The sequence below is a fragment of the Eleutherodactylus coqui genome, chromosome 12 (assembly GCF_035609145.1).
Source record: "Eleutherodactylus coqui strain aEleCoq1 chromosome 12, aEleCoq1.hap1, whole genome shotgun sequence".
Classification (NCBI taxonomy): Eukaryota; Metazoa; Chordata; class Amphibia; order Anura; family Eleutherodactylidae; genus Eleutherodactylus; species Eleutherodactylus coqui.
This window is the reverse complement of record NC_089848.1, coordinates 90,648,534-90,662,823: the sequence shown is the minus strand read 5'-3', so window position 1 is coordinate 90,662,823 and position 14,290 is coordinate 90,648,534. Positions and strand designations below refer to the sequence as shown.

At 42.3% G+C, this 14,290-nt stretch overlaps 1 protein-coding gene across 1 annotated transcript in view; it reads left to right on the top strand.

Annotated features, from left to right (window-relative positions):
* ITGA8 (integrin subunit alpha 8) overlaps positions 1–14,290 on the top strand; it is a 193,297-nt gene that overhangs the window by 163,899 nt on the left and 15,108 nt on the right. The window contains exon 28 of the mRNA XM_066585336.1: positions 10,150–10,251. Coding sequence (XP_066441433.1) covers positions 10,150–10,251 — 102 coding nt within the window. The remainder of the gene's footprint in view (positions 1–10,149; positions 10,252–14,290) is intronic.

Sequence of the window (14,290 nt, the reverse complement as noted above, 5' to 3'; positions counted from 1 at the left end):
CCATCTTCTCTCTTCCCGCTTCCCTTCTTGGCTGGGTTGTGGACTGCAGGGGGTGGGACTTCACCCCATGGCCTATGTGTTGCCCCCTTACATGCCCCCCCTGCTTTTTCACTGCTCGTCCTTGCGTAATCGGGCACCTTTAGGCATCGTGGGGGTTCACTGCACTCCACTCATCACCGTTGGACTTTCCCATCTTATGTGGAATAACATTGAAACTGATCCACAGAAAACTAGTTACTTGATGTTGTGCTGCACTCTGATGTCAACGGCCGAATTCCATACAAGGAAGCTCAAATCGTGAAAGGGCTGGTGACTAATACAGTGGATATTCGGTGTATATCAACATTATCCATCTAGTACAACAATTGCACTAGGCTAAATAAATCATTTATGACCTACATTATTTACATTATACCAAGGAGGCTATTGTTTTTATTGTCTGTCTGACAATAGACAATTTAGATGGGTAACATTTAACTGTACTTATTGGTTACTGGTGCAGATTTCTTCTACAGGGTCGAGCTAGGGGAACTTTGGGCCAATCAGAGTAAGTCATTCTGAGGGCCCATGCTCCATCTATAAAAACAAAAGCCAGTAGAAAGTTCCTGGTAAAAGTGTTTGACAGTCTCAAATGAGGTTATATTCTGCACCCTGTTATTATAGGGCTCCTTATTGCTTGTGAACTTTATCTTCCAAAAGGTAGAAGAGAAAACAAGGGGATCTACTATCTTGGACCAAATTCTTACTAACAGGGAGGGAATGGTTGGGGAAGTAAGGGTGGCTGGGACCTTAGGAGGCAGTGATCATGCTATCCTTGAATTTTGGATAAAAAGAGGAGGAAGACCTGAGAAAACTCAGACCTCAAGGTTGGATTTCGGAAAGGCAGATTTTAATGAACTCAGAAAGAGGGTAGGAAGAATCCAATGGCTGGATGTTCTTAAGGACAAAAATGTCCAAGAAGATTGGGAAATATTGTGAAATGAGATTCTCAAAGCACAATCGTTAAGAATCCCTAAACGAAGCAAGAATGGGACGCATTTAAAGAGACCAGGATGGATGAACATAGAACTTGCACACGTTAAAAACGAAGAAAACTATATTTATCAAATGGAAAGAGGGGGGAATATCTAAAGAAGAAAATAATGCAGTCTGCAGAAACTATAGGGCAAGTGTCAGAAAAGCTAAAGCTAATAATGAATTGAGGCTTGCAACAGAGACCAAAAGCAATAAAAATGGATCTTGGGGGTATGTCAAAAGCAAAAGAAAAGTCGAAGATGCTATTGGATGCTTACAGGATGAAAATGCTGAATTGGTTAAGAATGATGTTGAGAAGGCCGAACTTTTAAATTCCTTTTTTGTATCTGTTTTCTCTCAGAAAGTAGATGTAACATCAACTGCTCATCCCTGTGCTATTGGGGGAATAAAAGAATGCAGGCTATCTATAAGCAGAGAGATGGTGAGGGAACACATAGCTAACTTAAATGAATTCAAGTCTCAAGTCCCAGATGAGTTACATCATAGGATACTAAAGGAAGCAGCAGTGGTAATTGCTGAACCACTTGCTATAATCTTTGAAAATTCCTGGAGAACAGGAGAAGTCCCAGAAGATTGGAAAATGGCAAATGTTGTCCCTACCTTCAAAAAATACAAGAAGGTGGACCCAGGAAACTACAGGCCTGTGAGCCTGACTTCTATACCAGGAAAGATCTGTGAACAAATTATAATATGTATGCAAGTGCTTGGATAAAAATTGAGTAATTAACCGGAGCCAGCATTGGTTTCTAACAAACAAGTCATGTCAGACTAATCTAATTTCCTTCTATGACAGAATCACCGACTGTTGATCAGGGAAATGCAGTGGATATAGTATATCTTCACTTTAGTAAAGCATTTGACAAAGTATCTTATACCATATGTATTGAAAAAAATAACCAAATATGGGATTGACCAGACAATTGTTAGGTGGATTCACAACTGGCTGAGTGATCATACTAAAAGAGTGGTCATAAATAGTTGCACATCCAAGTGGAAGTATGTATCAAGTGGGGTACCACAAGGCTCTGTCCTAGACCCAGTGTTGTTCAGCATTTTTATAAATGATCTGGAGGAGGGAATTAATGGGCAACTGATCACATTTGCCGACGACACACAGCTAGGAGGGATAGCTAACACTATGGAAGAGAGGGAGAGTATTCAAAAAGATCTAGAAAAGCTTGCACAGTGGGGAGCGACTAACAGAATGGTATTTAACAAGGAGAAATGCAAAGTCCTACATCTGGACAAGAAAAATGAAAAAAGCACATATAGAATGGGAGGAATTGGGCTAAGCAGCAGCACATGTGAAGAAGACTTGGGTATACTAATAGATCATAGTCTGAACATGAGTCAACAATGTAATGCAGCAGCAAAAAAGGCAAACACAATTCTGGGATGTATTAAGAGAAGCATAGAGTCTATATCCCGTGAGGTCATTATCCTCCTCTACTCTTCCTTAGTCAGACGTCATCTGGAATACTGTGTCCAGTTCTGGGCACCCCACTTTAAAAAAGACATAGACAAACTGGAGCAAGTCCAGAGAAGAGTTACTCAGATGGTGAGCGGTCTGCAAATCATGTTCTATGAGGAACGGTTAAAAGATCTGGGAATGCTTAGCTTGCAAAAAAGAAGGCTGAGAGGAGACTTAATAGCTGTCTACAAATATCTGAAGGGCTGTCACAGTGCAGAGGGATCAGCCCTATTCTCATTTGTACAAGGAAAGACTAGAAGCAATGGCATGAAACTGAAAGGGAGGAGACAGATTAGATATTAGAAAACACTTTCTGACGGTGAGGGTGATCAATGAGTGGAACAGGTTACCACGGGAGGTGGTGAATTCTCCTTCAATTGAAGTGTTCAAACAAAGGCTGGACAAATATCTGTCTGGGATGATTTAGTGATCCTGCACTGAGCAGGGGGTTGGACCCGATGACCCTGGAAGTCCCTTCCAAGTCTACCATTCTATGATTCTATGAACTTGGGCCCACTAGAGGATTTGCTCTTATTCCAACCTTGTACATATATGGAAGCAGCAATAGCCTAGAATTCCTTTAATGTCTTACCTATGATATATTGTTTTAGTATCCAACACATCTAGCTCCATTGTGCAAGTGTATGAAATCACAGCAGTAAAAAAAAAGTACAGCTAAAAATAAAGAGATAAAAACAGCTCCTCGTCTCCCCTGGGACCTCTATATATAGAATGAAATGGTTGAAACAAGACAAAGGAATAAAGACATTAACTATGTGCGTGTGTTACAAAGTCTGTAAGGAATTATTTTAGGAAGAGAAGCCATAAATTATTCTATTCTGCTCCAGTTTTTTCTTTAATTGGAAGTAAATGTTGTGCACAATGTCAGGAAGACTCCAGATTTTAGAAATGTTTTTCTTGACTGGAGAGAAGATGAAATATGGAGAGTTCTGCTCACATCTGGCATTGGTCCAATTATCTTTCACATTATTTACTAAAAGCTTGTTCAACTGTGCAAGTCTGCTTTTTACTCTTCAGGCTCTGGGGGATTCTGGGGGGGGCTGTAGAAATGTTACCGGGTCTGGGATTTTCATTCAGAAAAATTGTAGAAGTCGTTGTGGATGTTGAAGCCATCAGTAGACATGGTGACAGCCTTTTCTCTCTTCAGAAGGTTTTTCTTAAAGATAAACAAACATTTAAAGTTGAGCAGAAGAACCTCAACAAGAAGACCACAACCACACAAAACATGACCACTGTAATAGAGATTACAGATTCACCCACAAGGCCCCTCGGTGGGAAGTCTTACTTTATTGGTTTAGAACATATGAGCTCTTGAGGAAAGATCTTACCAGACCGTTGAGTGAAACAGCAGTGGGTAATATTTCTTGTAAGAAATGGCTTAGAAGTTCAGACCACATAAGACATGGTTGTCTAAATCAAGTTCGATGCCAGAATCTGTTTTTACGCTGCAACTGACTGATATGTTTCAGAACAGAAGAACATATTATTGTTCGCAGTAAGCAGGGGCGTACCTAAGGGCTCAGGGGCCCGGGTGCAAAAGTTCAGCTCGGGGCCCCTGCTTGGGCTTCCACCCCACACTCCCCCGTACCCATACCTAGATCGTGCTGCATACATGATCTGCACCTTGGCGTAATTTTTCCAAACAGGACACATTTCCTGCACATGAACATTTGTTTGTAGCCCCGCAGGCCACTCTCTCACACACCGCTTTTTACTGCTATTAGCGTGGTGTCCCAAGTGCCGTACTAACCGCGGTACAACACTCCCAGAGATTTTAATGAGCTTACTTAAACCTGCGCTCGAACACGGTGTTTCTAATGCTGTGATTTTCGAGAGCTGTCTGTTCTATTTTTGCGTTGTCGTGTTTTTTAACACACCTCCTCACAACGATTGGGGGGGAGCATTAAAAAGCGCTGGCAGACGCTGTAACCTGTTTTCAAAAACGCTGCTCGAAATCCTGGTACAAATGCCACAATTTCAAGCTGCGTGTTCGGAACACGTGTCTATCTATCTATATACTAACTATCTATCTCATATCTATCTATATACTATCTATCTATCCCATATCTATCTAGATACTATCTATATACTATCTATCTCATATCCATCTATCTACTATCTATCTATCTATCTATCTATCCCATATCTATTTATATACTATATATCTATCCCATATCTATCTATATACTATCTATCTGCTATCTGTATACTATCTATCTATCTATACACTATCTATCTATCTCATATCTATCTATACACTATCTATGTATCTCATATCTATCTATATACTATCTATCTAATATCTATCTACTATCTATCCCATATCTATCTATATACTATCTATCTATCCCATATCTATCTATATAGTATCTATCTGCTATCTATATACTATCTATCTCATATCTATCTATCAATATACTATCAATACACTATCAATCTACTATCTATATACTATCTATCTATCTATATACTATATCTTTACACTAGCTATACATTATCTATCTCATATCTATCTATCTATGTCATATTTATCTATATACTATCTATCTGCTATCTATATACCATCTATCTATTCATCCATCTATCTATACACTATCTATCTATATACTATCTATTCATCTATCTATATACTATCTATCTATCTCATATGAGATAGATGGTATATAGATAGCAGATAGATAGTATATAGATAGATGGATGAATAGATAGATAGTATATAGATAGATATGGGATAGATAGATATAGTATATAGATAGATAGTATACAGATAGCAGATAGATAGTATATAGATGGATGGATAGATAGTATATAGATAGATATGGGATAGATAGATAGATAGTATATAGATAGATATGGGATAGATAGATAGTATATAGATAGATATGGGATAGATAGATAGTATATAGATAGATATGGGATAGATAGTATATAGATAGATAGTATAGATAGATAGATAGTATATTGATAGATAGATAGTAGATAGATAGTATATCGATAGATAGATGGTATATACAGATAGATAGCAGATAAATAGTAGATAGATAGCAGATAGATAGATATGAGATAGATAGTATATAGATAGATATGGGATAGCTAGATAGATAAATAGATAGATATGGGATAGATAGATAGATAGATAGATAGATAGATAGATATGGGATAGATAGATAGATATGACATAGGTAGATAGATAGATAGATAGATAGATAGATAGATAGATAGATAGATAGATAGATAGATAGATATGACAGGTAGATAGATAGATATGACATAGGTAGATAGCTAGATAGATATGACATAGGTAGATAGATAGATATGACATGGGTAGATAGATAGATAGATAGATAGATAGATATGACATAGGTAGATAGATAGATAGATAGATAGATATGACATAGGTAGATAGATAGATATGACATGGGTAGATAGATAGATAGATAGATAGATAGATATGACATGGGTAGATAGATAGATATGACATAGGTAGATAGATAGATAGATAGATAGATAGATAGATAGATAGATAGATAGATAGATAGATAGATAGATAGATATGACATGGGTAGATAGATAGATATGACATGGGTAGATAGATATGACATGGGTAGATAGATATGACATGGGTAGATAGATAGATATGACATGGGTAGATAGATAGATATGCCATAGGTAGATAGATCGATATGACATGGGTAGATAGATAGATAGATTGATATGGCATAGGTAGATAGATAGATATGACATGGGTAGATAGATAGATAGATATGACATAGGTAGGTAGATAGATAGATAGATAGATAGATATGGCATGGGTAGATAGATATGACATGGGTAGATAGATAGATAGATAGATATGGCATGGGTAGATAGATATGACATGGGTAGATAGATAGATAGATAGATAGATAGATAGATAGATAGATAGATAGATAGATAGATAGATAGATAGATATGACATGGGTAGATAGATAGATATGACATAGGTAGATAGATATGACAAAGGTAGATAGATAGATAGATAGATATGACATGGGTAGATAGATAGCTAGATAGATATGACATGGGTAGATAGATATGACATGGGTAGATAGATAGATAGATAGATATGGCATGGGTAGATAGATATGACATGGGTAGATAGATAGATAGATAGATAGATAGATAGATAGATATGGCATGGGTAGATAGATAGATAGATAGATATGGCATGGGTAGATAGATATGACATGGGTAGATAGATAGATAGATAGATAGATAGATAGATAGATAGATAGATAGATATGACATGGGTAGATAGATAGATATGACATAGGTAGATAGATATGACAAAGGTAGATAGATAGATAGATAGATATGACATGGGTAGATAGATAGCTAGATAGATATGACATGGGTAGATAGATAGATATGACATGGGTAGATAGATAGATATGACATGGGTAGATAGATAGATAGATATGACATAGGTAGATAGATATGACATGGGTAGATAGATAGATAGATAGATAGATAGATAGATAGATAGATATGACGTGGGTAGATAGATAGATATGAGATAGATAGATAGATATTAGATAGATAGATAGGAGCTAGGATAGGATATAGAAAGATAGATACAAGTATATAGATAAAGGAGGGAGACAGACAGACAGACACACACACACATATATGCACTTACCCCAGGGCCCGATCTACTTCTCTTTCATGTGACAGCAGCAGCAAGCCAGCAACTCAGACGCTTCCCGTTCAGCAGGAAGCAGGGGGCAGCACATGATCACTGTGCTCTGCCGCCCCATGTGACTTCTCCCCTCCTCCCCTGCCGTCCCATGTGACTTACTCCATCCTTCCCTGCCGGCCCATGTGAGTACCTCCATCCTCCTCCCTGCTCTGCCAAGCCTTCCTCTCACACTGGCCATTCCAACTGCCACATGATGAGATTTTTGCTGCAGTCAGAACGGCCAGCGATTAATGCACTAAATGTGCATGTTGGTATTGCAGAGGGCGGCCTCGGGGCCCCCTGAGCGCAGGGGCCGGGTCGCCATGGCGACCCCAGCACACCTGACGCTACGCCTATGGCAGTAAGAGAAACAAAGTGATCTAGTAGACATAATACCTTTAAATGGTTAACAAAAAGAGGTGGCGATGCAGCAAGTTTTCGAAGCTCCTTGGCCTCTTCATCAGGCTTCTAATGGGACCTATAAGAATACATGAACGGGTACAGACCTGATGATGTGATTAATTTGCATTTAAAACAATAACAGAATGGGACAAGCAGACAAGAAAATTCTTAATTGGTCCACAGATAAGGGTATGAGAGTTTCATGGTCTCTAAATTAAAGTTAGTTCAGAGGCCTGGTGTCCCCTCTATCTCTGCATCAGATAGCCCACCATAAAACCCTAAGGGCTCATGTCCACGGGCAAAATGAGATTTAAAATCCGCAGCGGATCTCCCGCGCGCGGATCCGCACCCCATAGGGATGCATTGACCACCCGCGGGTAGATAAATACCCGCGGATCGTCAATAAAAGTGATTTAAAAAAAAATGGAGCATGAAAAAATCTGGACCATGCTCCATTTTCATGCGGGTCTCCCGCGGGGACGGCTCCCGCGGGCTTCTATTGAAGCCTATGGAAGCCGTCCGGATCCGCGGGAGACCTAAAATAGGAATTTAAAGCATTTACTCACCCGCAGCGGGCCGCGAAGCTCTGCTCTTCCTCACGGCCGCATCTCCCTTGCTTCGGCTCGGCGGATGTGCCCGGCGCATGCGCGCGGCACGTCGACGACGTGCCGGCGATGTGCCGCCGGCGTCAGGAATTCATCCGCCGGCCGAAAATGAAGATCCGGCCGTGAGGAAGAGCAGAGCTTCGCCGGCCGCTACGGAAAGGTAAATGCTTTTAAATTGCTATTTTCAGCGCTCATGTCCGCGGGGCAGGAGGGACCCGCTGCAGATTCTACATGTAGAATCTGCAGCGGATCTGATTTTCCCCGTGGACATGAGGCCTAAGAGTTAAGGCCCATTTACACGGAGCGATGATCGCTCAAACGACAGTTTGAGTGACAGCTTTGAGCGATCATGTTGCATAAACTATTAAGTAGCTACTCAGCTACTTAATAGCTATTTAGTGTGCAAACGAAGCCTTTAGCTGAAAACAGTTAATAGCCCGAGGACGCTTATTTGCAGTCAGCTCCTTTGTTCTCCGACGGGAAACAATGCTATCAGCACTACCCGTGGAGAACTCCTGATAAGGCTGAAGGACGATTTTTAGGTTGGCCTGAATTTAACGATCAGCTAGCAGTGCACGATGGCCATGCATTTAGACGCAACGATGATCGCTCAAACGATCACTTTTTAGCGATTTTTGAGCGATCATCGCTCCGTGTAAAAGGGCCTTTATTCGGGCATATGTTCAGAGTATGAAAGATGGTCTTAAACTTCTACTCACAGATGCTTCTGTGTTTTTGGCATCTGACGTTTTAATATAATACCCCTCATACAGGCGGTGGACAAAAATATGGAAACACTGTACGAAATGCATGGGATTTTAATCATCAGCACTGAGCTGCCCTTTTGATCCCTGCTTGACTAAGAGCTTTCCCGCCAAATTTGTGTTTACTTCACCTCTTGCCCTGCTCTGGGTGGTATTGGGAACCATCTGGTAACAGCAGCTGAGTGGTTCAACCCCCTGACAAATGGAACCTTGTTGCTTGGGCATATGTTCACTTTTGCCTGGCAGCATCTGTGTGATATTACCTCCATTTAAATTCAGTCTCTACGTGTTTTATTGAAATATGATTTATAATTAGAGATGAGCGAACGTGTCCGTAACGGACACATCCGCACCCGGACACCGGCTTTAGCGAACACTGGAGTGTTCGCGCGTAAGTGTCCGGGTGCCGCCGGGGGGCGGGGAGATGCGCGGCGGCGCGGGCGGCAGTAGCGGGGAACAGGGGGGAGCCCTCTCTCTCTCCCTCTCCCCCCCGCTCCCCGCCGCACCCCCCCGCGCTGCCACGGCGGCCCCCGAACTTTTTCGCCCGAACACCGAGGTGTTCGCAAAGTTCGGTGTTCGGGCGAAAAAGGGGCGGGGCCGAACGTGTTCGCTCATCTCTATTTATAATCCCTTATAACTTAAGACATGCATTTTGTATGGTGTTTCCATATTTTTGTCCACCCCCTGTATTGTAATGTTGGGTCCTTGGCGACATGCAATTTGTTCACTAGTCTCAAAATTGATAACCAGTATGGCTGTGCTTCCTGTCATCACTTTTTCAAGAATGGTTGCCGCGGCAAAACAGAAAATGAACAATATGTTTAATCTACTAATTCTATTGAAATATTTATTTATTCTTTTAACACATATGTGATTGTTCACAGCAAGAGAAACCAAGTGATCTTATAGATATGATACCTTTTAACGGCTAACAAAAATGCATGATGTTATGGCAAGCTTTCAATTGTCTCTCAGACATAATGGGACAAACCTAAAGATGTATTTATATTAAAACATACGCACGTGATCCAAACTTTGTTTTTTTGATTTACCTAATGGAAAGTACTAAACCTTTTTTCTGTTTTAACACACATAGCATTGCATATACATTTAACAATGATGTTTTTGTTGCAGAGGGACAATGAATATTACTCACTTACTGCCAGTGTATCATTTGAAGTAAAGAAGATGCCATATAGTGCTTATCCTGCAAAATTGCCTGCAGCCAGTATAGCAGTAAGTACATAATGCAGTTTTCATACTACAGATAAAAGTGTTAGTGTTAAGAAACTTATTTGTGGTGTTTGTGTTCAATGCAAGTGCAGCTAGGGCCATAACTTTAAGTTCAAGGGCCCCATTGCAAAATCTGTAATAAGGCTGCCATCTGTAATCCTGGTGTCAGCCTATATGGTAGAAGATCTATTGGGTCCTCTTAGTCACCCAGACCCAGTTGCAGTTGCTTCCTCCGCATCCGCTGTTGATGTGCCCCGGGGCAGGGGCGTAACTATAGAGGATGCAGGGGATGCGGTTGTACCCGGGCCCTGAGCCCTAGGTGGCCCATACAGCCTCTCTTCTCCATATAGGGAGCCCAGTACAATGAATAAAGCATTAAAGTTGGGGGCCCTGTTACAGGTTTTGCATTGGGGCCCAGGAGCTTCAAGTTACTCCTCTGCCCCTGGGTGCAAATGACCATGGTGATTGCCCTGTCTAGTGCATGCTCTGTCCATCAGCTGCCTTCGGGTCTTCCATCTCTGCTTACCCGTCTCTTATATTCTGGATACCCGGCCCCTTTTATAAACTTCTGTTCTTCCTTGCACTCTCGCGAAAAGGAGACGCCGTAGGTCGCGTCCACAGCATACAATGGAAAAATTTAAAGGAACAGCCATCACAAACAAACCAGTCACACAATAAAACTGGACAATAGACATTTGGGGTTCACCCCCCACTACAGTAAAGCCATGTAAAAATGGGCTAAACTACATCTTGCCCTCAGCAAAACCATTCACATACACTACTATCCCTAGCAGGTAGCCACTTCAGACCTAAACCCCCGCAATCTCCTAGATCAGTGGTAGCGAACCTATGGCATGCGTGCCAGAGGCGGCACTCAAAGCCTTCCCAGCTGGCACTCGCCGCCATCGGCCGCTCACCACATTAGTAAATACCGGCAGGGGTGCCGCAGCTCCCCTGCTGGTATGCACTCTGCAGCACTGCTAGAGGCGCTGATCCCAGCGCACACTGTGATGTCAGTGTGCAGCCAGGATCCTCCTCCCCCCTCCTCTGACGTCTCCTACTTGGTTCCGCAAGAGCAGGGAAGGGAGGAGGTGTCCGGCAGCACGTCACAGTGTGCTCCTGGGATCAGTGACAGCAACAGCGCCAAGCAGAGGAGGTGGGGGGGGAATTTGGGTCTCAGAAGGGGGGGGGGGCGCTATTACTACAGGGGCCACTGTGGGATGTCGCTATTACTACTGGGGGCTACTGTGAGATGTCACTATTGCTATTGGCTACTGTGGGATGTCACTATTACTACTGGGGACCACTGTGGGGTGTCATTATTACCGCTGGGGCCGCTGTGGGATGTCACTATTACTACTGGGGACGCTGTGGGATGTCACTATTACTACTGGGGGCTGCTGTGGGATGTCAATATTACTACTGGGGGCTGCTGTGGGATGTCACTATTACTACTGGGCTGATGTGGGATGTCACTATTACTACTGGGGCCAATGTGGGATGTCACTATTACCACTGAGACCACTGTGTGGTGTCACTATTACTACTGGGGGGCCACTGTGGGATGTCACTATTACTACTGGGGCCACGGTGCGGTGTCACTATTACTGCTGGGGCCACTGTGCGGCGTCACTATAACCACTAAAGCCGCTTTGGGGGGTCACTATTAGCGCTGGGGCTGCTCTGGGGTTGGCACCCCTACTGCTGGGGCCGCTCTGGGGGGGGGGTCAATATCACTGCTGGGATATGTTTACACGAGGTGGAAATGCTGCAGAATGCCCTCAGCGGAAATTTCCGTGGCAAATTCCACAGCATTTCCGCATTCAAAAGAAGTCAAAATCTGCACCCAGTCTATTTTGAAACAACCTTGTCCTCTTAAGAACGACGGAAGTAAAAATCATACGTCGTGATAAGCCCCGCCCCCTGACATGTTGGCACTTTACAATAAATAAGTGGGTTTTGAGTTGCTGTTTGGGCACTCGGTCTCTAAAACGTTCGCCATCACTGTCCTAGATCATTATTAATCAAGTCTGATCCATCCAAAGTTTGTTCCAGTAACACGTGCCATTTCCTACCACGATACGGGGCCAGATCTTTTGTTGTAAAGTGCAGTTCATATTCATTCAGCGCATTTAATGAGACCGTAAACTCACTGTATATTTGATGTTGCCTACTAACACTTTTCTCGCACTCATAAATTGTACAGCTTCTCATAAACATAGACACTGAGTGAGAGGCTGGGGCATTTTAATAAGAGAAGTAACGATTCAGGATGCCATTGTTGGAAATAATTCCAAAGAGAACATAAAGCCGAAGCGCGGGCCAATTAATGTTATTGACATCTGTTTACAGGATTTGGCGTATTTACACAGAGACCTTACCCTGATGCTTCTAATTGAATGGAAAAAAAGATCAAAATGCGTTGAAATTGAGCCTGGGATATGTGAGATTTGGCCTGTTCAGACTTTAAACACTAAAGCAAATATTACTGAAATGCTGCATATAATAGTGAGATCACTCGTAGCCAGAAGTTATTTATTAATGTGTTTTGCCTCCGTTCAAGCACGCACAGTGAGGAAGGACTGCAGCTCATTCAGAATCTGAAGAGCTTTGATAGCCCTTAGGGATCAAGAAAAAAGTTTATCCATCAAAACTGTGCTTAGTTTTTAGGATCAGCGGTATAAGGTACCTCTAAAAAGTATTCAGCCTCTTACCAAAATTTTTTGTTTCGTGGTAATATTGGATTATAATGAAAAAGTTTTCCACTTTGGACAATCTCTACTTGTGAGAAAGGTAACAATTGTAATATACTCACAAACATGGATAACACAAATATGAAAGAGGAAACAATACTGGGAAATAGGGAACTGACCCTAAACCTCTGAATAAAGAAATCCCTACCTAAGAATGGAGGGCGCATGTAATTCTTCACTCCCCTGACAGACCAGCAGCAGGGAGCGAGGTGAGTGAAGAGGGCGCAGGGTATCATGTAAGAAGGACACTCTACCTCCAGGATGAAGCGGTGGTGCTAGAGCGTCACCACCAGAAGAATGTCCCTTGTGATAGGGAAAGCATGAGGGCTAAGCCTGCCCACCAAGGGAAGGAGTTCATGAAGATTTTGGTGCCTACAGGAGCACTATAAAAGGAATTACAGCTGCGTCACAGGCCAGGCCATGAGCAGGCAGAGAACTGATGCAGCAGAGCTGAGGACTGCAGAAACATCAGAATAGCTCTGAGGTGGCAAGAATGGCCAAAGATGGAAGATGTGCCATTTCCTTGGGGTGAAGGATTGGAGTTTCCCTCCCCTGAAATTGCCTGACAAAGTGGCAGCGGTGTAAAAGAGACCAACGCTGCGGAGAAAGGACAAGTTGGAAGTGATCCTAAGTGGACTTGTTCCCTTGAGATGCACTAATGTAAAGTCCTTGGCCAGGATGGGTGCAGGGGTCCATGAACTCGCTAAGACTGTGATGGTGCTAGCGTAAAAGGTTGAATATGGCGCCATAGGTTAAAATAAGGCCTTGTGAGGGTTAATTGCTGAGGTGTAATGTTCATGATGTGTTTATGATGCAGGATATGTAAAGTGCTTATACTGATAGGTAACGTATGTGATGTTTTTACAATGAAGTGTAATGGCGTAGTAAGGCACATGAGGAAGACGAGTAATTGAGTAATGTGTGACGGGGGGTATTGAACCGCCTTTAACGTGTGACGACCTTTGGATATATTAGAGTCATATATTAGATGTATATGACGGCGAGGGATGCCGTGTGATAAAAAAGTACAATTTTGAGTGGCAGGTGATATTTAGAGTAGGGTAGCCATTAGGGCTCATGTCCACAGCTGTGTTTTCACCGCATTTTACGAATGCGCTGCACGGCGGCGTGATAGGCGGTGAATGAAGTCAGCGAAAGTTAATGAACTTTGATTAATCTATGTACATGTAGAAACAGCATGTAGATATGCACCAGAAATAAATCACAGCATGCTATATTTCTCTGTGTACCATGCAGCGTGTGCCCTATACATTGGTATAGGCAGCGTA